Raw genomic sequence first — 22,330 nt, 5'->3', positions numbered from 1 at the left:
GCCAGGTATTATAAATTGTTTTAGCAGTAGGGACTTGCTGATCAGGATATGCAAATATAAAACGGCCGACAACTTCTTCTGCACTATCCGCATGACAATATTTAATGATATTAATCTTTTGATCAACAGTGAAAACCATTTTTATTTTATTACTGTATCCGTCTTCGTACGAAAGGTTGAAATAAATTGTAAACATGATCGGCTAACCCGTACATACAAGTTGTAGGTATGCGAGGAATTGCAACCGAACTTTAACCGGACTGATAAGCGCAACGACGACGCGATAGCCTGGATAGGGTGGAGCCAAGTTTGTTCTCGCTCTACTCCGTCTCCTTCTTACACATTACGCAAAAATCATCTTCGAAATTTTTCAACCGCTGAACGTGTATATATTATTGTAAGTTGCATTAAAGTAAAACAAAAAAAAATAATCAAACAAATTTTAGGGAGACAAAATTAAATTTATACATAGATATCAATATCTAAATAAATTTGAAAATACTTTAAAGGCAATAAAAAATTAGTAATTTCAGGTATTTACCTAATGTCTATATTAAAAAAAAAAGCATAACTATATATAGATAGGTACATAGATATTATGCCTTTTTTCTGCTAAAACAACAAAAGAAAAACATAAAATCCTGTTAATAAAACCATGGACAAAACTCTAGTTTTATAGCCTATTAATAGATGAATATTTTAAAAAAAAATATTTAGATTTAAAAATATAAAGATTTTTGTATTTCACGCACACATTCACATTCAGTTTTTATTAAGTTTATTTCTATAAGATCCCCTATTCTACATTTATGATGATGATAGCCCCATGATGTGATGAAAGTATCGGTCCTTACTTGTGAAAGGATCGGCTTGAATCGCCTTTTTATCATGATGCGGGATAAGTTTTTGCCATCCTAACAATTTGAAAAAACACGATGTGACCATTTTCCTTTTTAAATAAAAAATGAAAGGAAATACACAAATCCCGAATATAAACAAAGGGCCGCTTGATACTACGCGTATCGCTCAGGTGCTTAAGCTTCCGGTGTTGTCGCTTTAAATTTTTTAGAAGCAGTTTTAGAAATAAGTACGTTAATAATTTTGTTTTCTTTTGCTTAAGGATATTATACTTATTCTTAAAATAGGTTAACTCTATTCATACTTTTTATTTTAAATTTTCCTGTAAAATAAGTTAAATTAACGTTATAATGGTTGTTATATAAAAATGTTGTTGTTAAATTTGTTGGTATATAAAAATTATTTCTCGATCGGCTGTTATGATATTTCGGCAGAGAATCTGACTACTCAGCAGATACTGTGGAGCATGATCAATTTTAATCTTATTATTCGCAAGATTTACTTATTTTAAGCTATGATGCATACTGTTATTTTTTATCATTTTCGCTTAAATAAATCACGGCAATAGTCTCTTTTTTGTCCTATTTATTTGGTAAGAAATATTAAGATAGGCCAAGTGATAAGTCTGTCAAATCACATGTTTCAATCTGAATGTTTTACAATCAGAATGTTTCTTTTATTGAATATTCCGTTCATTTATAATATTTTTATGTTCCACCCGAAAGGTTTGATTAAAAACCACCCCATTTTAACAATTTATTCACAACAACGTAACAAAACGCCATGCATTAGTATAATGTTTTAAACTTAAAAACTATTTCTCAATTCTCTATAGCCTCCTCAGCTTCAATTGGAACCTGAAATATTTGTACTCCCTCTAACCCCTGCGGAAAATCCGAATCGATAAACTGAAAACCTTCATAATTTTGTAACGATTCAGTCAAACTGTCCAGCGGGATCATTTGCACTATTTGATCTTCTTGTAAAAACTGCAAGTCTTCATCTTGAGTGGAATTAATACTTTCTTGGAGCTGTTGCACTGTAGGCTGCTGATGGGCTCGTTCTTTCGCTTTGGTGACGTGGCATGACACTACGTGTCTTGTTAGGGAGGAGATATAGTGGTAAGAACAGCCGCAAACTGCACACTGATACATCGCCCCTTCTCCCTGATGAATTTCGACGTGTCTCAGTAAATTTGAATGTCTAGAAAATTGCCTTTTACAAATATTACAACTGTAGGTTTTTCTTGGTTGGGGTTTGGGTTCTGACTGCCCCTTAAGAATGGCATTTAATTTTTTTGGTTGGTACGTGTGCATCTCTTTGTGTTTGTTAAGCATCTTAATTGTATTGAAACTGGAAAAACAACTTGAATTTATTAATTACATCTAACTAATACATAGAACAGTCAATCTGTTTGTACAGCTTTATTGCCAAAAGGTCAATTGAAGAAAATGTTTATTGTCTTCATTTCTATTTTCTTATTACATAAATCTTTCTGTATGCCTTAATAAACGGTTTATAGACCAGGGTCGATAATTTGTCAAACCAAAAGAAATTATAGTAGAATGAAACCTATTGGAAAAGGAAGAGAATATAATAAAAATGAATGTAACGGAGGTCGGAAAGATGTTTTTAGGGTAAAAAACGGTTTGTTATTTGCACTTTTTTCACATAATCTCAAAACTTGGACAACTCAAATAACCAAGTTTTTGGTTTTTTATTTTTATCTTTTACTAAAAACTTTTTTTTACTAAATTTGATGAAAACTTACCTTTTTATGTTTTAAACACACTGCCATTTTTTCTTTTTGGAATAGAAACATTTATTTTTTCACCTTCTTTTGAATTATTATCGAAAACGTACCCTAATTTTTAATCGAGAATTCATACGTCAAAATATCAGCTTTTTCAAAAAAGTCGGTGGACTTTTTGTTCGTTAAAATCTTTACTCTCTGATAGTGTAAAAAAAATCGGTAATATAAGAAATATTCTCGAAAAATGGTTAAAAAAAACTCGAATCAAAAAAATTTTAATCATTATGGACAATTTTGAGCTATTTTATTAAAACTAATACTGTAATTACCCATGTAGCGTAAGCGTCCATGTTACATCGATTAACAGAAAAATATATAAATCGAAATATAATACTATAAATATGAAACAAATAAGATAATAATAATAATAAGTCATATACCTGAGTGACCTTCGGAAAACTTTGGCAGTGTTAAATTTAAAAGAAAAAACAAAGTCCTGTCTTTAACAATCGACAGTAAATAAGATATGGAGACTTATTTACAATAGGAGCTTGCACCTTTTCGTATGTCAGTTTTTACCAGTACCGAGTACGAATGGACCAACGCATTCTGACGGCATTGTGCATGTCGTCGACGGTGGATTTTTACTGCACAAAGTAATTTCGCAAAAAAATAAAATGGGGGAAAAGATCATGGATGTATGCTTGCGCTATGTCGAAAAACACCGCAGGCAGCTATATCGTTTTTGATGGGCATCCCGAAATTGAAAAAAATGAGTTACATTATCAAAACATAGTTTTGAGTATGTAGTTTTTTGAGAACATTCACATAATTTTTGAGAACATTTCCCATAGTAACGTATATTTCCTTTTACACTACAAGAAAGTACAAATTTCAACGAACATAAAGCCCACCGATTTTCTAAAAAAAGCTGATATTTTGACGCTTGAATTTTCAATGCAAAATTAGGGTGTTGCTTCGATAATAAATCAAAATAAGGCGAAAAAATACATTTTACTATTCGACAAAATTAAAGTGTTTTTGGTATATAAAAAACCAAAAATTTAAAAAAAAAATATTTTTTTTTACATAGATTTGGAGGTTATATAAAAAGTGTAAATACAAAATTTGTAGATCTTTTCATTACCTACAACTTTGCCACTTAACCTTTTTCTATAGGACTTGTAGGGTTGCCAGAAATCGAGATAAACCGATTTTTACTCTTAAAACTTTCCGTCCTCAAATCGAGCGTAATTTATTTCTCCTTTCACTTTGATTATATTCTCTTTCTTTTCCAAATGGTTTTATTATTCTATATTTTTTTTTTACTCATTACATTTTTAAAGGTATGTCTATTAGCCAGAACACCAAATGCCAGATTGACCGTAATATGAAGAGATGAATACTAACGTTTTTTTACAAATTTGGCAAGTAAAACTGGCCTTATAATGCCTATCCATGTGCCGCCTAATCTCGAAACTACGCGAAAACGACATGTGACATTCCATACATTGGTACATCCCGTTCTTTTTGGCCCCTAATTTGTCCAAATGGGTCCTGGAATGTTTCGATAATTCTTCTACTGTTTTAAAATTTTGTAGGCAGTCCTCGCAACTGAACCTTTAAGAGAATCTTTAATAAAACTGTATTAAAATTTACGTATAAAAAATATAACCATTGTACTGGATTTGTATGGCATTCTAATGAGTGAACTTTTAAAAGTGCACTAGTTCGGAAGCTTTTACAGCAAGCTTTGCATTGAAATAGGGCAGGCGGGTTTATGAATACCTTCGTTTGTTTATGGCCGTTTGGGTTTGTTGTTATTTGGATCGTAAGGTTCGCGTACCTGAAACACATTTAAATATATAGATAGAATAAAAATATGATATACAAATATATGTATATAAAAAATACTTGATATATTTAGTTGCCTTACTTTTTTGAATTTTGATATAACGCCTCCCGATCTCTATTAGATAGCTCGAAAGTTTCTTGCCCCAAAATGGTTTCTTTTGCGTTTTGATCTGGATTAAACTTCCACGTTTCCGAATAAGTCCCATCTCCGGCATCCAACTGGTATTCCCTTACCATACAACCGCTACAATAAGATATGGTTTTTGAATAATCGTTGATTGCATGATTAAACGTTTTTTCGACAATCTAAAATTTAAATTATATATTTATACAGGGGTGAAACTCGCGGTGAAGTATTACTTTTATGATAATTATTTTATTTTGTAGCTTCTTAACCACACTATCCATGTTCATTAGGCCACTTATAGTCTTACTTATCACGTTAAAACAGTCTTTGGTAACCATTTTTTCTTGGACGATGATTTTTGAGCTTTCAGCTGTTTTTTGTAAGACTGTGGATTGGTTATCTAATACAGTCCTACTGTTTGGTTTATTATCAAAATCACGATCTATAATGTTGTCTTTAGGGATGGCAGTATTTACAGGAAGTATATCACAGCCTTCGCTTTCTACTAAATTTAGTGCCTGGGAAAAAAAATTCACATCAAGTACTGAAAATACCAAACTTCACTCCTATAGTATGCAAGCAACGATCTATTTTTTTCTTTCTTATAAAATGTTTTAAAAGCCTTTTTTGAAAAAAAATAGCATAAAGAAACTGAATTGTTATATCCATTAAGCTGTGATTTTTTTAATAGTAGGTTTGATAAAGACTTAAAAAGTCCAAAGCTTAGCACTTTTTTTAGTTACAAACTTCTAGAAAATGCCATTTTCCTATTGACTTACCTCTTCTACCTCACTAAGCCTATTCTCAACAGGCTCATTCAATATTTCACCAGCAGCTTTTTTAGTTACATCAGCCTTCTTTAATACATTCACTATTTTCCCTACCAATCTTTTCCCCTTATCAGTTTGCCCTATGGTTATTTTTTTATTGATCAACTTAGTAAGGTTCCTACTTGGAGTATCATCATCCATATTAATTAAATCTGAAAACCATTAAAATACAGTTTGTAACATAAAACTACACCATGTAACTTACCACCAGCACTTTCGACTTTAAACTTCTTTTCCAACACAGAGGATTCAATATTTTGAATGCCTATTTTACTCATGTGATTTGACAGACTTATCACTTGGCCTGTCTTAATATTTCTTCCTAAATAAATGATAATTTAACAAATAACAGTGAAGTTATAGAATTTATATACCAGTAACGACCGATGGATCCAGATCCACCAAGTTTTTCCTTTTGGCAACATCTTCCACCTCCTCCTCATTGAAGTGTAATGCATTCACCAGGTCATTGTTGCCAGCTTGTAAATAGAATTTTCCATCTTTCAAGATAGCAAATTGATAGCTAAAATAATGCCTAGTAATAATGCTTTTATACTGTAAATAACAGGCTCACTTTGAGTTATCTAGCTGAGCTGCTCCATCTAAAAGTAATTGGCCAATACTAATAAGTTCATAACCATCCCTTAAACTGACTAAGTTCTGATCGTCTTCTAAAGGGAGGTCCTCTAAAGGCACATTACTGATTTCATTTATTTGTTCCTTAAATGGATATCAATCAAGAAATTTTAATAAATAATGTTTTAAATCACAATAACTACTTGGTGTATAAAATTGTCATCATTTTTAATATACAGCATCTGTGATTGTTGGTTTTCTTGGGCATTTTCTAATATGGGGTCTTCTTTAAAGGAGGACGATATGTCTTGCAGAAATTGATCTTCTTGTTCTTTGGAAATGACAATTTGTTCTAGAAGGTTGATGTTAATTAAACATGAAGACTGGAAAAAAAATTATAGAAAACCTGTGTTTTCATCAAAAGAATACTGGCTCAAATCGGTGCCATCTTGCAACAATAAAGTTTGACCATTTGCAGTTACCAATGTGCCATCCACTATCATTGCTCTTGTGCCGTCCTCAAGAACCAGCTAGAAAAAAAAATATATTAAAAATTTTCTTTAAAATTTACCAATTTTGATTTTAGCAATATTTTTTAATATTAAATAATGGCTATAGAGTTATTTGCTTGAGAGATTTATGTGTAAACATAAAGAATTTTTTGTCGAAATGTTTTTCTGTTCTTCAGGGATCTTATTTGGGTCCTTTGTGTTTTAACTTGTTTAGATATTATACCAATATTCAATCCATTCATTAAATTATTAAATCGATTTGTCAATTATTGCAGAAGGACTTGTTCAGTTTAAATGAATGGTGTAATCTAAATGGATTACAATTAAATCAATTCAATTTTACTCAATTATAGCATTGGTTCTACTGCGTTAAAAAGAGTAACGGAGTGGCGTTGTTTTGGATGGCAAATTGTCATTTCTAATCAAAGCAAAACACCAATAATCAATACAAATATATTAAATATATAGTTCGCTACACAAAGATTCTCACATACAAATAAATAGTCACTTCACTAATTAAAAACACATATAAAATAAAAGTAGAAATAAAAGAATTAAAACATATCACTGTAAAACTCGTTAAGTGTTTAATAAGCCTTACCAATTATCAGTGCCTGAATTTCTCTTTTTAGACTATTTGAAATGTGATTGTATATCTACTTTTATACTCTTGTAGATAATAAATCTCTTAAAGACGAATTGGAAGAGGTAAGTTTTGTATTTGTCTTGTTATATGGATAATATTGCTAGATTTTAGTTTTTCACGAATTTGGGAATAAATGATGCTGTTTTTACAATAAACAAAGACACAGGATAAGTGTGACAACATGTGCCTTAAAATTTAGCTCACTGTCAACAGTTAAACCTAAAAACTTTGATGCAGGTCGGTTCATAATAGTAATATTATCAAAAGAAATATCAAAAGACCGATCTAATCTAAAGGTTATGATATTATTGGTTTTGGCAATGTTATGTACAAGAAGAGTTGCATTGCACCAAGATGTCATCTTCATAAGATCTGGTACAGCTATCTCCTGCACGCTGTGATGATCTTTGCAGTGCCTCAGTATTGTGGTATTATCACCAAACAATGTAAAATGATCGATGAAGTTCAAGAAGACCAAATCGTTTATGAAAATTGTAGTATTGAGAATAATTTAATTTTACCGCCTTTAGTTTGTATACTGAAATTGTGAGTTAGGTTGGCAAAAAGGCGGAAGTGCATCCCCACCTAATTATAATATAGTGAGAGTAATTCGGTAGCAAGAAGCATGTATCATTCCTTCTCTGGTGTTAAGTATAGACATACAAAAATATAAGTAGATTTTAAATCCACAAAATTCTAGTCTTTAATTTAACCATCCAGTAGTTAAGAAATCAAAATTCAGTGTCAACAAACACCACAAAAATCAAAAACAGCAAGGGCGCCAGAACAGGACCCTAAGGAACGCCCCAGGAGTTTAGATTATTAGACATCAGATTCAATGGAATTCATACAAACCTTTTGTCTCTGATTGGATAAATATGACTTTAGCCATTCCAAGCCTACTCCCCTTAATCTATAATGAGAAAGCTTTTGAAACAGGATTCCATAATTTACGCAATCAAATGTCTTTGAAAGATCACAGAAAGCAGATGCAGCAGCCTTGCCATTATTGATACCCAAATATAAGCTCTCCTAAACCCTAAAAATGGAATCATTTGTGCTGCAGTTTGGTTGGAATCTAAGTTGCAGAGTACATAACACCTTGTGTTAATCAACAAGGAACACATTTGTTTTTTTTTTCAATTTCTCAATAATTTTAGAGGCTGGATAATAGTGAAATTAGTCTAAAATTAGATGGGATTTTCTAGCTCACCACCTTTATGAAGAGGTATGATCTTTATCAGCTTCAGACAATCAGGGAACATTCTTGATTTCCAAAAGTAATTTATGGCAAATACTAAGATATGAAAAATCAATACAAAGAGCATATAGAAGTTTAGATTTTATATCTAGATTTTTTGGTGACTTTTGATGTTCTGTACTTAAAAGTCTTGTTTTGTTCATTTGTACAGGCAGTAGTATCAGTAATGGTTTGGAGTAGCTTTGCCCTGTTTAATATCCTGCTGTTATTCAATTCAATATCTCATATTTAAAGAGCACAAGTTAGGTTTTTGAGAAATTGTTTGGTTCCTTTAACCTTAAAGTTCCTAAAATTAATGAACATACTGACTATAAATCAATTTTATCCTGGTTATTGATGGCACACTCTCGAGTTAAAATGACTAAAGGGTGATTTATTTTTTTATTTTTAAATGACTGAATGGAACTATTGATTACAATTATTTATTGAGTAGACTTAACTATTATGCAAATAGAGAGACAAGACTTTAACCACTTTTTATATTGATTTCAACAGAAGTACTTTCATCCAACATAATTAGATTACTAGAATGCAGTGATGTTTTGATTTGTATGGATTGGACATACATGGATGGTGTTTGGCTCTGTACTATTTACAATTTATGTAAATGGGTTATTTGGGATAAGTAAAAAGGAGCAGGGACAATTAGTGGGTTTTGCTTATGACACAGCACTGATTGTTACAGGCAAGACTTGGCTTGAAGCAAAAATAAAAGCCGGAACTGCACTTAAACATATAAAAGCCTGGTTTGATCAGCACTGTCTAACACTGAATGCCAGAAAGTTAGTTTTCCTGAACTTTTCAGCTGGCAAGACTAGTTCATCCCAAGTCACAAAGTTAAAAGTTCATCACTATGAATGTCAAGATACTGCTCAGTGCCAATGCCAATTTGAAATTATTTCTGTTGATGAATACAAGCAGTGAGACTGCACTCTAACCTAAAATGACAGGCAACAAAAATCAAACAAAGTTCAGTTGCACAAGTTTATGAAGTTAAAAACTCTAAAAATGGTGTATTCTGCTACTGTTGAGTCTATAGTTCACTATTGCATCTCATTGATTATTACTCAAAAATACTAACTAAAGATCATTCAAAACCAAAAATACATATCTGTACCCCAGAGCCAGACTATGTTAAGTCCAAATTAACAAAAATCAACCTTAATATGTTAAATCACATAACATTACGCCCCGCATCTTTTGATATTTTTAGATTTAACATATCTTAAAAATTATTGTAAATAACCAATTTTAAAAAATGTTCTCATAGCGTCCTCATAGCGCACAAACCCAAACAACGTTAAGTCGCATTAACCTTATTTGACTTGGGATTTCGTATTTAGTCTAATGTATTAAGTCCGTAAATAAACATTTTTTCGGGAGTGCTAAAAATTATTGTTTGATTAAAATTGTTTTAAGGGTGTTTTTTTTGAGGAAGGTAGTAATGTGATCGACACCGTCAACATCGACGACCTCGTGGTCTTCTAGGACCGCTAAAATATTAGGTAAGGTGATACCTGATAAAGTACCTGGAAAGGATGAAAATCACCAAGGTCCAAACAGAATAAGAAAATCAGGTACGCAAAAAATACTTGTTACTATAGAAGGCACCTATTATTTTAACAAACTAAATAACGTATTGTCCTAATTAATAGTTTTTTTTTGCATTAATTACAGAATGGACTTAACATAGTTTACCCCTTGCATTAAATAGCATAATAATTAGGACTTAACATATTTGTGTTAAATTTTAAAAAAAGTGATAGGTATTTTAGAAAGGAAATATTATTTTTCCAGAATTTGTCGAAGGTAAAAAAGATGATCCTCCTAGTAGGTGTAAACCTGAATATCCAGAGAACCTTCAAATGAATTTAGATACAGGATTCAATAAAATGGAAACACCTCGTAAGTTTGTATAGCAGTTAAATTTTATAAACTATCTAGCTTAAATAATTTTGACTAATATTTCATAACATTTTATCCAATCAATCCAATAATTTCATCCTATTTATCATAAATTTATGTTTTTGTTTTTCAGAAAACGTCAGTCGTGAAAACGGGGATTCCCAAATAGGATGTGTACTTCCATCGCAATCAGCATTTAGTTTAAGCGCAGATTCGAATAATTCAGAAGGGAGATAAAAAAACATGTAACAGCAGAAGGTGGGGAGCATCAATCGCATAGAACTCCAGACCGAGAATTATTAGATTTTGACAGTGATGACAATGTGGCGGATCCTAATTATTCATCATCAGAATTAGAAGATGAATCTGATGATGAAGCTAAGCAAGATGAAGACGAAGGTGCATCTAATGCTGAACTAAATCAATGCGAAGTACAAGCTAAAATACTTACGAAAAAGAAGACGAGATCCAAAAATTTGGAAAAAATATGTAACAAAAAGGAAACGGTATTCAAGATTAGAATACAAAACGGACAGTGGCAATCGTATTATGAAATCGAAATCTCTTAAGGAACCGTGTGGTGATACTTTCTGGAATTAAAATCCCATCAAAAACAATAAATGTAAGAAGGCAATACATAGCATCCAACGTTTCTCAAATACCAATAAAAAGACGTAGGGAGGTAACTAGTCAAAGACGGGCAAAAATAAATTTTACTAATAACTATAGTTTTGAAACAGGCGGAGTAAAAGAAAAGCTTTGCAAAAAGTTTTTTTTAAATACACTGAGCATCTCTCAGCAAACAGTGGATACTGCAATTAAAAAGAAAAAGGATCGAGGCATTGTAACACCTGATAAAAGAGGAAAACACGTACCTGTCAACAGATACCAACTATAGATATAAGCTTAAATCTGAAGATAAAAAAAAGTCGAGGGAAAATTTGATCTCCAGAAATGTCTACCAACACCAGATCTACATAACTCCCAAAAGCTTCTATTCTCTTAAGCTGTGGACATATAACTTAACAATACAAGATGTGAAGAAGAAGTAGCTTCATGCTTAATAAAATGGGTAGAGACACATGTTTCAGAATAATTTCAGATGAGATAAAAGATATAACAATTTGGTCCGATAACTGTCCCAGCTAAAACAGAAACATTTTAATGGTTATATGATATTTTTACATCCTTCAGATTAAACCAAACATAAATACCATTAATCATAAATATCTAGGTAGAGGACACACTCATTTGGAGGCTGATGTCCATTCTGTGATCGAGCGTGAAAGAAAAAAACCGCAATTTCAGATTATGACTCCTTGGGATTGGCAGGAGGTAATTCGGCTGTGTGGAACAAAGAAGCCCTTTATTGTTGTCAACATGGAAACCTCTGACTTTAAGGAGTTTAAGCAACTTTTTAATAGCTCGACGGCACCATATATTCAGCAGAAAAAGGATAACTTGGGAAAAGACTTTTTAATATCGCATGCGGTTCATATGCAAGCTAGAAAAGATAACCCTGGGATTTTATACTATAAAGCAGACTTTGGAAAAGAGTTTATGGAAGTTGACTTTAACAGAAGGACCAGACAAACTAATTGCATGCCCATATTGATTGCCCCCATTAGGGCAGGGCCTAAACCACTTTCAGCCAAAAAGTACAACCATTTGCAAAAACTTTTAAAATGGGTACCAAAAAGATTCCATGATTATTATAAGAATTTAGAATATGACAAAAACGAAGAAAGTGAATAAAAATCTAAATATTTCTAATACTATAAAATTTTTGTATGTAACCCAACTTTTCTTAATTACAATTATTTGAATGAATATTTAAATAAATATTTGTAGTTTTTTTTTTGAATGAATTATGCATTAACTATAAGTGGACTTAACACGTTTTAAAATATATTAAGTCCCTTCTTTGGAACTTAGAATATAAATTAAATCCAAAAAAAATTAAAATTATCTGAAGAAGACTATGTTAAGTCACAAAAATCAAAAACAATAGGTAAATGCTAAAATCGCTTTTCTACTCTTTATTCTTATACTTAAAGTAAATTTAAATATTCAATAAAAAAATAAATTTTAAAAACTGGTTTTTTGTAATTTAAAATTTTGTAAAATATTTGGAATAAAATTACTCTACTGAAAAATACATTTTGGACTTAACATAGTCTGGCTCTGGGGTACAGATACAAACTTTATAAATCATGAACTCTCAACATGGCAGTAGTCCCAAATGCAAGACTTACAAAATGTCAAAGATGCCATTTATATACAGTGCCAAAGATTTTTAATATATTACCAAATGAACTTGAAAAAAAATGCTCCTTATAAAAAAATTAATTAAACAATTGGTTGTTTGTTAATAATATTGTATTTAATATATAAACATATTTATTGATAGTTCTATTGTATTATAATTATCAAAGTGATACATTTTGTGAAAAAAAAAGTAGTATATAGGTTATTAAAATTTGTTATATTATAAAAAATAGATATATATTGAAGTAATTAATACACACACATAGTTATGCTCCATTGTGTATAATATACAGGGTGTTAATTTGAAAACTTCCCACCCCTATTATCTCGAAACGGGTTAGGTTTTTATAAAATCGCTAGGACACGTCGATTTTATTATCGAGGGGGAACAATTTTTATGCAGAAATCACTTCGCCTCTTTCAACCCCCTACCCCCCAGAACCTCCCTCTAAAAAATCTTAAATGGCAATAGGGGTTGACTGATACCTCATTTGAAAGAACTTTTTATTCTCTACATTTTGGCACCTTATTTTTTAAATTTGAGTGCTGCGTTGCCAAGTTAGGGTTATTTAAACATTGTTAAATTACTTATTATTAAACATTATTCCTGTAAGTGTTTTAAATACGTTAAAGCTATGATTTGCATTGCAACATGTTATTTAGGTTAATATTACATTGAAACATGTTATTTAGGTTAATATTATTTTTACTAAACATTTGCATAGCCGTTACAATTATGGTCTTTACAAAAGCACGCCTAAAATTTATTTTATTAACACATCTACTTTAAGAGGTGTTCAAAGTGTTCTCCATTGTTCTCCAAACAAAAATAAAGTCTATTCTCAAATTCTTCCCGAACATTCTGAAATACCTCTTCTGGAATAGCCCTACTTGCCTCTGTAATTCTTCTTTTTAAATCTTCGATATCATCAGGCTGAGTTTTGTAAACAACCGATTTTATGTGCCCCCATAAAAAAAAATCTAACGGCGTTAAGTCTGGTGACCTAGCAGGCCATTCTATCGGTCCCCTTCTACCAATCCATTGGTTAGGGAATCTGTTATTCAACCACTCCCGCACTGGCCGAAAATAATGCGGCGTAGCTCCATCTTGCTGAAAGTGTAATTCGTTTTCTTGCAAAATGTTACCAACTTGATTTTCCAGTTCAGTTGTTATTAAAGGATCAATTACATCTTCAAGTAGGTGTAAGTAGAGCTCTCCAGTTAAGTTTTATTTAATAAACAACGGTCCTATAACAGCATTTCCAAGAATACCGGCCCAAACATTAATTTTTTGTGGCCTCTGTGTAGCACCCTCTCTGAAAATGTGGGGATTGTCCTCACTCCAGTATCGACAATTCTGTCTATTGACATGGCCGTTTAGGAAAAAGGTACATTCATCACTGAAGCAAATGTTGCTTACCACAATTGCACGAGTGTTTATTAAGTTGGACATAATTTCGCAAAACTCTATTCTCCTATCAAAATCGTCCTCATGAAGTTCCTGTAAAATTTGCATCTTGTATGGATGATATTTATGTAACTGTAATGCTCGTCGTACAGTTTCATGTGACATTCCAGTTAGACGTGCTACTGTACGGAGAGAATTGGTGGGTTCTGCAACGAATGTTCCCAAAATCTCTACTTGAGCATCTTCGTTTAAAACACGCCGACTTGCCCTTTTTTTGTTTCCAACTGAACCCGTTTCATTAAATTTAGCTACTACGTCCAAAATGTATCTGTGACTTACATTACAATTAGGATTTCTATTATTAAAAACTTCTGCCGTTCTTCTTGCGCATCTTCCTTGCTCGCCATAAATAAAAATCATTTCAATTTTTTGCCTAAGCGTGTATACCATAGTAACTAACAATAACACACAAATTATCGAAATAAATTTTAACTGATTTAAATACCTAGTGACATTGACTAGTAGGAAAGTTCACTAAATACTATTTTAAATTTCGGATCATATCATCGAACTGTATTGAGACGAATTCCATTGCAAACGAAAATAAACAAAAAAGAAAAAAAATTAAATGTTTATCTTTCATGACCAAAAGAATTTGTCAGATTGATAAACACTTTCAGTGAGAAATGCACCGGTTCGCTTTATGGTCAAACACGTTCCAATAGAAATCATAGCTTCAACGTATTTAAAACACTTACAGGAATAATGTTTAATAATAAGTAATTTAACAATGTTTAAATAACCCTAACTTGGAAACGCAGCACTCAAATTTAAAAAATAAGGTGCCAAAATGTAGAGAATAAAAAGTTCTTTCAAATGAGGTATCACTCAACCCGTATTGCCATTTAAGATTTTTGAGAGGGAGGTTCTGGGGGGTAGGGGGTTGAAAGAGGCGAAGTCATTTATGCATAAAAATTGTTCCCCCTCGATAATAAAATCGACGTGTCCTAGCGATTTTATAAAAACCTAACCCGTTTCGAGATAATAGGGGTGGGAAGTTTTCAAATTGACACCCTGTATATTTAGTTTAATATGTATTATTTTAATGAATAAATAATAATAATAATGTTTCCAACTGTGCATTTAAGTTTTCTCAAACATATCAACTTTTTATAATATATTTTGCTACTTGAGCGCTTTTATTTTGTAATTTTGCTATTTAAATTAAAAAATAATTAATACTGTTAAAAAAAGATAAATATATAAACTGAAGCAATAAAAGTGAAATTATAATTGATATTGACTGCCTTAGCTTTGGTCAAGCCAGATTTCTTAAATGTAAAGGCTGTATGAACTCAGATTAGCAGAAACACTCAATTTTCATAACATTTTAATTTAAAAGAAAGAGCAAAGCTTGACAATTACAGAACAACCCTAAAACAACCAGGAAAGTTACAGAAAATCTCAATTTTAAAAACGTTAAGAATGTTTTGAAAGAACCAAAAACAACTTGCATAATATAGGAAAAATCCTGGATGTGGAATGTTCTATAATACTAGAATATCCCCAATGATCCTTAAATTTTGGTAAAGTCCAGTGCAATGATATATTAGAATGGTCACCTGTCAAAACACCAGCATTTTACTTCTCAAACAATGTAAATAGAAGGTGGATGACATTGTTTGGCAGGTGGAATGCTGGTGTTTTAACAGGTGACCATTCTAATATATCGTTGCACTGGACTTTAACACTCAGGAATATAACAGTTATACAGAGATCTTTGAAGCATCTATTGTTATGTCAGGTCAAGCTAGGAATAATATCTAACTGGACAGACTTTGACAAAGCTGTTTATAATATATAATAAAACCAAATGTACCTAGTTATAGCCAAAAGTCACTGTGATATAAGCTTAAAAAATGTAATATAACAGGGAGTATGATATAATTCTTAAAGAGAATAGACCTTATATAATTATTATAATCATAATGTAATAGAGATGCAATTTTTGTTAAGAATGAATAAATATGGTGATGATGTCTAAATAATATGTATATGTATGACCCAGCAATTTTGGTTTATACTTACATCTGTGATATTACTATTTAAATTTCCATTCTCGATTTCTTCACAATTGTATGCAACATAATCATTTTCTATATGCTGTTGAAAACCAATCTCTTCCATGGAAATATCGCTAATGTTTCCATTATGATTCACTCCAATAGGAAAATCCATAATTTATTACGTGTTGTCGACTCGTTTAATGCCACTCCTATAAAATCGGAAAATGAAATAACTGCGATTTTCCGTAATGGAAAAAATCCCATTTTCGGAATTGTGGGAATCGTATACGTGAACCGGGAAAATGTTTGGATTTAAAAATTCAAAATTTTCGAATTTCAATCGGTAATTTACCTGCCCCAGTCGGTAGCACCAAAACAAAGCGCAGTCGGTAAAGATGGCGGACTATAAAAAAGGAAACAAAATTACCGACATAATTTGACGTTTGAGGACGTGGTAAAAGAAATATTACAAAAACCACCTCTTTGTCCAAATCAGTGGCATGCAAATATCAATGATCAAATTTATTGTTAATTAATAATTTTTTTAATTAAATGGATATAAAAGAAACTAATAAACGCATTAGTTTGTTGATTATAAAGAAAATTTTCTTGCCAAAATAAATGCCCGTTCCTCAAGCCAAACGCCACTGATATGTCATTCAACCGTCACGTTTAACATAACCTCAATACTTACCATAACTTTATTTACAAAAAATATAAACAAACAACGTCTTTAAATTAAATATTCAAGTAATGAATGAAAATGCTGCCGTTGAAAACGTTCTTTTAAACCTTTTGGCAGCCGGTGAAACAAATTACGAATTCCCAACGTTGCAAAGGGATGCTGCGGCCCTGGTTGCTAAAAATTTCACCGAAATCATTTACTCCACCTTAAAGCAGAAAAGCGCCTCTAATTCTAGTAAAAGGAGCAATTTGTTGGTAAGTACAGATTATTTGCTAGATTGTTCAGATGATCTATTAATATTTTGGTAGAAACTCATCAACTTAACATGCCAAACCCCTGAAATACACTTGTGCAATGATCAATATAAATTATATCTTCACACATTTAAAGTAGAATTATCTGCTGAGCCAACAAGGAATTTAGTAGATAAAATAAGTAAGGAGCTGAATGATATTCCCTTGGACCTACAAACTGAAGTATCTGAGTTTTTTAAAAGAAAAAATGGGAGAAGGCGTAATGTGGTGCAAAAACAAGAACTTATAAGGCAAATGGATCAGGACAGCTTACCTGAAGGTTTTGGCTCTGGTTACTCAAGAAATGTTTTATCATATGAAACAAGCCAAAGCCTAGTTAATGAACTTTTAAAGACAAAACAATTGGACCATAAAACAAAAAAAATTACTTTAAATACAAACACCGAAGACTATAGGAAGAAACAAGTTCAGTTCTGTTATGCCTTAGTAAACCTTAGTAACTCATACAGTGAAATAAAGATTTTACAAGAAGTTTTAGGTAAAATTGCTGATTATCAGTGGCTAGAAAAGTTTGAGTGGCAACTTCTTGAAGATCTTTGGCTTAAAGGAGGTGAGTGCTTGTAAAACCTATTTAAATATATCTATTATTGATTAATTCTGACTGATGTTAAATTACAATTACAATATATTAATTCAAATTTACAAAATATAAATCATTCAATAGCAAATAGACAGCAATACAATAGTCTATATTGGTACAATATCCCATTAACAAAATTACCTTAATATTATTGTAGCGTCTATCACAGAATGGAACATTTAGACTAGACCGTTAGCTTGGCCTGTATCGAAATTTCCCATCTCTCGACCTGTGTGGCAGTTTTCTGCTATTAAGTATAAATAATTAAAATGAAACCATATCATAACATTAAAATAATCTATATAATACATGCCAATATGCCCTAAATAGTTAATTACATTTATATACAAAAGAAATAATTCCTATAAAGAGAAGCGCAAGAGAGGAGACAAGGAGACAAAACAACCCGGAATGAAGCAGCAGAAACAAGAGAAGCATTGGAAGAAGAGTCTTTCCGTTCTTCTAATATTATTTTTATACTACGTTTATCTACTACGTTTCGTTCTTTTTTTTTACATTAATCTTTTAAAGTGTTCGTAATGGTAAATGATAAAGTTTTTTATCTCAAAATTTAAACCTTTTCTATGCTTATTTATCTCGACTTTAGACCTTAGGCCTGTGGGCAGAAGCTTAAGAAATTTGGGAAGTAGAAACAGCATATTTCTTTGCAAGTGTGATTTGCTGAAAAAGTGCGATTGCAAATCCTTGTTTGTTTTAGAACGAGTATAATACTGATGGTCTAGTTCCCTAAAAATATCTTTAACCTTTCTGTAGTAACAAAGACATGCACTCACAAACAATCCTCTTAAATTTAGTACATTTAGTTCCGAATAAAGGTTGATTGTAGGATATTGATTGCTTTTGCTTAGGATAATCTTAAGTATTTTATTTTGGCATACTTTTAACATTTGCATGGCATTATCATTCAGACCATCCCAAATTACTAAGCAATATCTTAAAATTGAGTCTACTAGTGAAGTATATACTATTTTTAGTGTTTTCTTATCTAAAATATTACGAAGCTGATAAAATTTATAATAAAGTTTTCTAAGTTTTTTGGACGTTTCAAAAGCATGTTCATTCCAGCGTAGATGCTGGTCAATGTATAAACCTAGGTATTTAATTTTACTAATTTTTTGTATGCAAGGACAAGGACAGTTGTTATTTAATAAATTACAAGTTGGATTGTGAATTTTAATATTACTTTTTTTAGGTTGATCACTAGTTGTCAAAGAGAAAGCTATAAATTTGGTCTTTGTTATATTTAGGGTGATTTTGTCTTCATTTATCCAGTTTTGAATTGCATAAAGGCCTTGCTCTGCTTTCGAGTATAGACCATCCCAGCTGTTGTCTGTGAATGTGACTGCAGTATCATCGGCGTAACAAATAACCGAACTATCTTGTAGTAATTTTCCCAAATCATTAATATAGATCAAGAATAAAATTGGACCCAGGACTGTCCCTTGAGGAACTCCAGTATTTACAACCATATCACTACTTAGGATATCATTACATCGCACTCTTTGCACTCGATTTTCCAAGTAGAATCTAAAAAGCTCCAGAGCTTGACCCCTTACTCCAACATTTTCTAATTTATTTAACAGCAAGGTGTGGGAGACTGTATCAAAAGCCTTTGCAAAGTCCATATATACTGTAAGACATTTCTTATTTTCTTGCATATCTGACATAATTTTTTTAAACCAAAAAAATATTGCATCATGGGTGCTTTTATTAGATCTAAAACCAAATTGTGCATTAAAAATTATATTTTGTGATTCAAAAAAATGAAATTAGGCGAGTCTTGACACATTTTTCCCATATTTTTGAAAAGTTACGTAATAGAGATATGGGCCTGTAGTTTGTCATTTGATATGGATCGCCGTTTTTAAAAATTGGAATTACTATAGCACTTTTCCACTCTATAGAAAGAGAGAGAAAAAAGAGAGTTTTATCTATATTATTTTTATTGTCGTTATTGCGTTGATTTTTTGAAATAATGTTATTTGCCATTGTTTCTCCAATTTTTGAAAACAAGTTATTAAAAAGATTAGAGGTTTGTTCTTTATTCTTTACAATATTGCCGGTTTCATCTTACATAGAGTTAATTAATCCCGAAGAAATCCAAGGTTTGAGCCTTTTAAATTTTTCTTTGACAGTGAAAGTGGTTGTGCATTTTTTTATATGGTTTTCCAGAGTAAACATAAATTTGTCATAGGCCTGCTGAGCATTGTCCAAGGTGATACAGACACTTCTCTTGAGACAGTTGCAATAGTTTTTCGTAGTTTATTTTTTAAATATTTTGTTGTGCTGGTTTATTTACTGTCTTACCTATTTTTATATTAGAAGTTAAACCTATCAAGTAATGATCAGTAATATCGGTTTGAAATATAATTGGAGTTGGTTTAGATATTAATTGTTTGTCGTAACGCAAAAATATGTGATCTATGCAGCTTGATGACACTGCAGTCACGCGGGTAGCCTTGTTTACACAAGAAAAAAAACCATTTTCGTTCATTAAATTTATATATTCCGTGGTTTTTAAAGAGACTCGGTCTAAAATATTAATGTTTATGTCGCCAATAAATATCTCTAAGTGATGATTACCTAAAGTCCCAAGATATTGCTCTAAGTCGTTTAAAAAAACATCTAAATTAGTCGAGGGAGGTCTATAGCAACAAGTCATGCAAATATCAACACTATCTATTTTCATGCCTACTTGTATACATCTTGTTTCAGAAAAAGATATGTTTGTTAAATATTTTATATTATTTTTAATGTATACAACTTGGCTATCATTCTTATTAAACTGGGAATTATTATAGATTAAATTAAAATTGGGTAGATTAAAAAGACTTACTTCATCCTCCTCCAAATAAAAGGTCTCCGATAAAACTAAAATGTCGATATTTTCAGGCTCAATTGACTCAATTAATAACGCCAGTTCATCAGAATTCTTTCTCAAGCTTCTGACATTTAGGTGAATTATTTTTAACTTGTCCTCACCCTTAATGAACTCTTTTACCTCTCCAGTCGTCCCCAAATATGGTGTCTCATACCCCTCGCTCTCCTCTATTGCTCCCAAAAAATTTAACATAAAAAATTACCTAGAAATAAGATAATAATAATAACTTATTTCAGATTGCCAGGATCTGAATCTTTCAAAATTAGTAACAGACAAATTTCCATGCATGATAGAAAAACTCATATTGGAATTTTGTAAGGAAATAATTAAACTCAAGGATGACTTGGAGGTGGCAAAGTACTTTTCAGACCTAGAAAGGAACCGACGAATTTTGAAACTCCGAGAGGTTTGCGCTCAGAATAGTTCATTTTGTTATAAACTTAAAAATCTGATTTTTGAATTGTATGTTTACAGTTTTTGTAATAAAAATATTTATAGGTTTTTCGAATATATTATCTAGGATGATTTTTGTTCATGATTTTTTTTTTTAATTTATAAGAAGTGTGTGTCTATTAAGTAAATTAAGGCTCCTGCACATTGTCGCCTCAGAGCAACACTAGGATATGTAAAAAAAGTAGTTCCCAGATTATTGCAAATAAAGATTTGGGGAAAGAAATTAACTTTAGGTCTTTATTAACTAACTTTCTTTTAGATGTCCTAGTGTTACTCTAAAGCGACGATATTATTCTATGGTCTGGTAAGTCATAACCAGACTATGTCTTGTCTTGTTTAGTTGATGGTTAGTTTGCTGCAAGGCAATTGCCAGCCCGATTTGGGGGAGACTTCTTCTTTGTCTGGCTCTGGACCATGCAGGAATCTCCGAAATATCTTTTTATATTACAACTTTGCTCGTTCTGTTTCGCTTGTGACTATAGCTTTGCCTTGTATCGGCCGTCGGCTTTATGGTTTCTGGCTATAATACGGGAGGAAAACGTTAGTATCACAACAAAAGGAATGAGAGACCACACCAAGCACTAAAACAAGCGGGATTGTAGGATACAAGAGGGGGTATTGGATAGTTGAGCTTCAAAGTTTAATCTTATTGATGTTTATAAATCGCATGATTAGTTCTATTGATTCGTCGTCGGGGGCAGACAGAATTTAAGTTGTGGATAATGGTGATATTTTCTTTTTCAATACAAAGATTTTATACAAGTCTAGATCGGGTATATTATTAATAGGGCATTCAAAAAATATGTGGTTTGGGTCATCAAACATACCGCAGTCGCAATAAGGGCTATCTTTCATTTTAATCTTATATAGATGGGCGTTAGTCAGGCAATGACATGTACGCATTCTAATTATTGTTGTAACGTGTTTTCTATCCCTATAGGTCAAATTGGCGTACTATTTTTTACTGTTAAAAGTAGATTGAACCCCGGCACATAGCCGTGATGTTTCGTTGTAACCAAAGCTTTCCATTTATTTTTGAAGACGTTTGAAATTTCTTGCTTAAGAGGCTTAAAAATATCTTTTATGTCATATAACATTTTTCTAGGAATATTTAAGTCTGTCCCAATCTTGGCCAGAGTATCTGCCTCCGTATTTCCGGTTATACCAGAGTGTCCTGGAATCCAGGATAATTTGATGTTATAATCATTTTTGTTAGTTGTGACAATCAGCCTTTTTGTAGACAAAACCCAATGTTCGTAGTTAGCTGCAAAGGAAGGGTTGCAGAGTTTTGTTATGGCTCCCTTTGAATCTGAAAAGACTATCGCATTTTTA

At 31.7% G+C, this 22,330-nt stretch overlaps 2 protein-coding genes and 1 long non-coding RNA gene across 4 annotated transcripts; 1 reads left to right on the top strand and 2 right to left on the bottom strand.

Annotated features, from left to right (window-relative positions):
• Positions 1-1,601: 1,601 nt before the first annotated feature.
• On the bottom strand, positions 1,602-20,720 carry LOC126748769 (uncharacterized). Of its 2 annotated transcripts, none has more exons than XM_050458226.1 (13): positions 20,501-20,720; positions 16,087-16,273; positions 6,405-6,528; positions 6,202-6,350; positions 5,997-6,142; positions 5,797-5,945; positions 5,628-5,744; positions 5,372-5,574; positions 4,826-5,110; positions 4,548-4,771; positions 4,287-4,457; positions 4,022-4,231; positions 1,602-2,211 (listed from the first exon to the last, which is right to left on the bottom strand). In XM_050458226.1, the coding sequence occupies exons 2-13, from the start codon at positions 16,234-16,236 to the stop codon at positions 1,680-1,682; spliced, it is 2,460 nt and encodes an 819-aa protein (XP_050314183.1). In that variant the 5' UTR covers positions 16,237-16,273; positions 20,501-20,720; the 3' UTR covers positions 1,602-1,679. The 2 variants fall into 2 exon arrangements, with proteins under 2 accessions (XP_050314183.1, XP_050314175.1); XM_050458218.1 differs by lacking the exon at positions 20,501-20,720 and adding an exon at positions 16,417-16,569.
• LOC126748805 (uncharacterized) lies at positions 13,897-14,686 on the bottom strand. Its single transcript, XR_007664816.1, has 3 exons — positions 14,149-14,686; positions 14,011-14,091; positions 13,897-13,951 (listed from the first exon to the last, which is right to left on the bottom strand). It is a non-coding gene; the product is annotated as an uncharacterized LOC126748805 (long non-coding RNA).
• On the top strand, positions 16,679-18,183 carry LOC126750104 (uncharacterized). Its single transcript, XM_050459607.1, has 3 exons — positions 16,679-17,003; positions 17,058-17,613; positions 18,014-18,183. The coding sequence occupies exons 1-3, from the start codon at positions 16,818-16,820 to the stop codon at positions 18,181-18,183; spliced, it is 912 nt and encodes a 303-aa protein (XP_050315564.1). The 5' UTR covers positions 16,679-16,817.
• Positions 20,721-22,330: the final 1,610 nt, after the last annotated feature.

This window comes from Anthonomus grandis, chromosome 2 (genome assembly GCF_022605725.1).
Source record: "Anthonomus grandis grandis chromosome 2, icAntGran1.3, whole genome shotgun sequence".
NCBI lineage: Eukaryota > Metazoa > Arthropoda > Insecta > Coleoptera > Curculionidae > Anthonomus > Anthonomus grandis.
Note: the sequence above shows the minus strand (reverse complement) of the source record. Positions and strands in the feature narration are given on the sequence as shown.

Bases quoted from the DNA above. Each gene is read 5' to 3' on its own strand.
- LOC126748769 (XM_050458226.1), bottom strand. From the start codon at position 16,236: ATGGATTTTCCTATTGGAGTGAATCATAATGGAAACATTAGCGATATT. The intron at 6,529-16,086 runs GTAAGTATAAAC...TTTTTTTTCTAG, and splicing joins TAAATAGTAATATCACAGAT to CTGGTTCTTGAGGACGGCAC. The intron at 4,458-4,547 runs GTAAGGCAACTA...AATGTGTTTCAG, and splicing joins TTATATCAAAATTCAAAAAA to GTACGCGAACCTTACGATCC.
- LOC126750104 (XM_050459607.1), top strand. From the start codon at position 16,818: ATGAATGAAAATGCTGCCGTTGAAAACGTTCTTTTAAACCTTTTGGCA. The intron at 17,004-17,057 runs GTAAGTACAGAT...ATATTTTGGTAG, and splicing joins GTAAAAGGAGCAATTTGTTG to AAACTCATCAACTTAACATG. The intron at 17,614-18,013 runs GTGAGTGCTTGT...ATTCCTATAAAG, and splicing joins AGATCTTTGGCTTAAAGGAG to AGAAGCGCAAGAGAGGAGAC.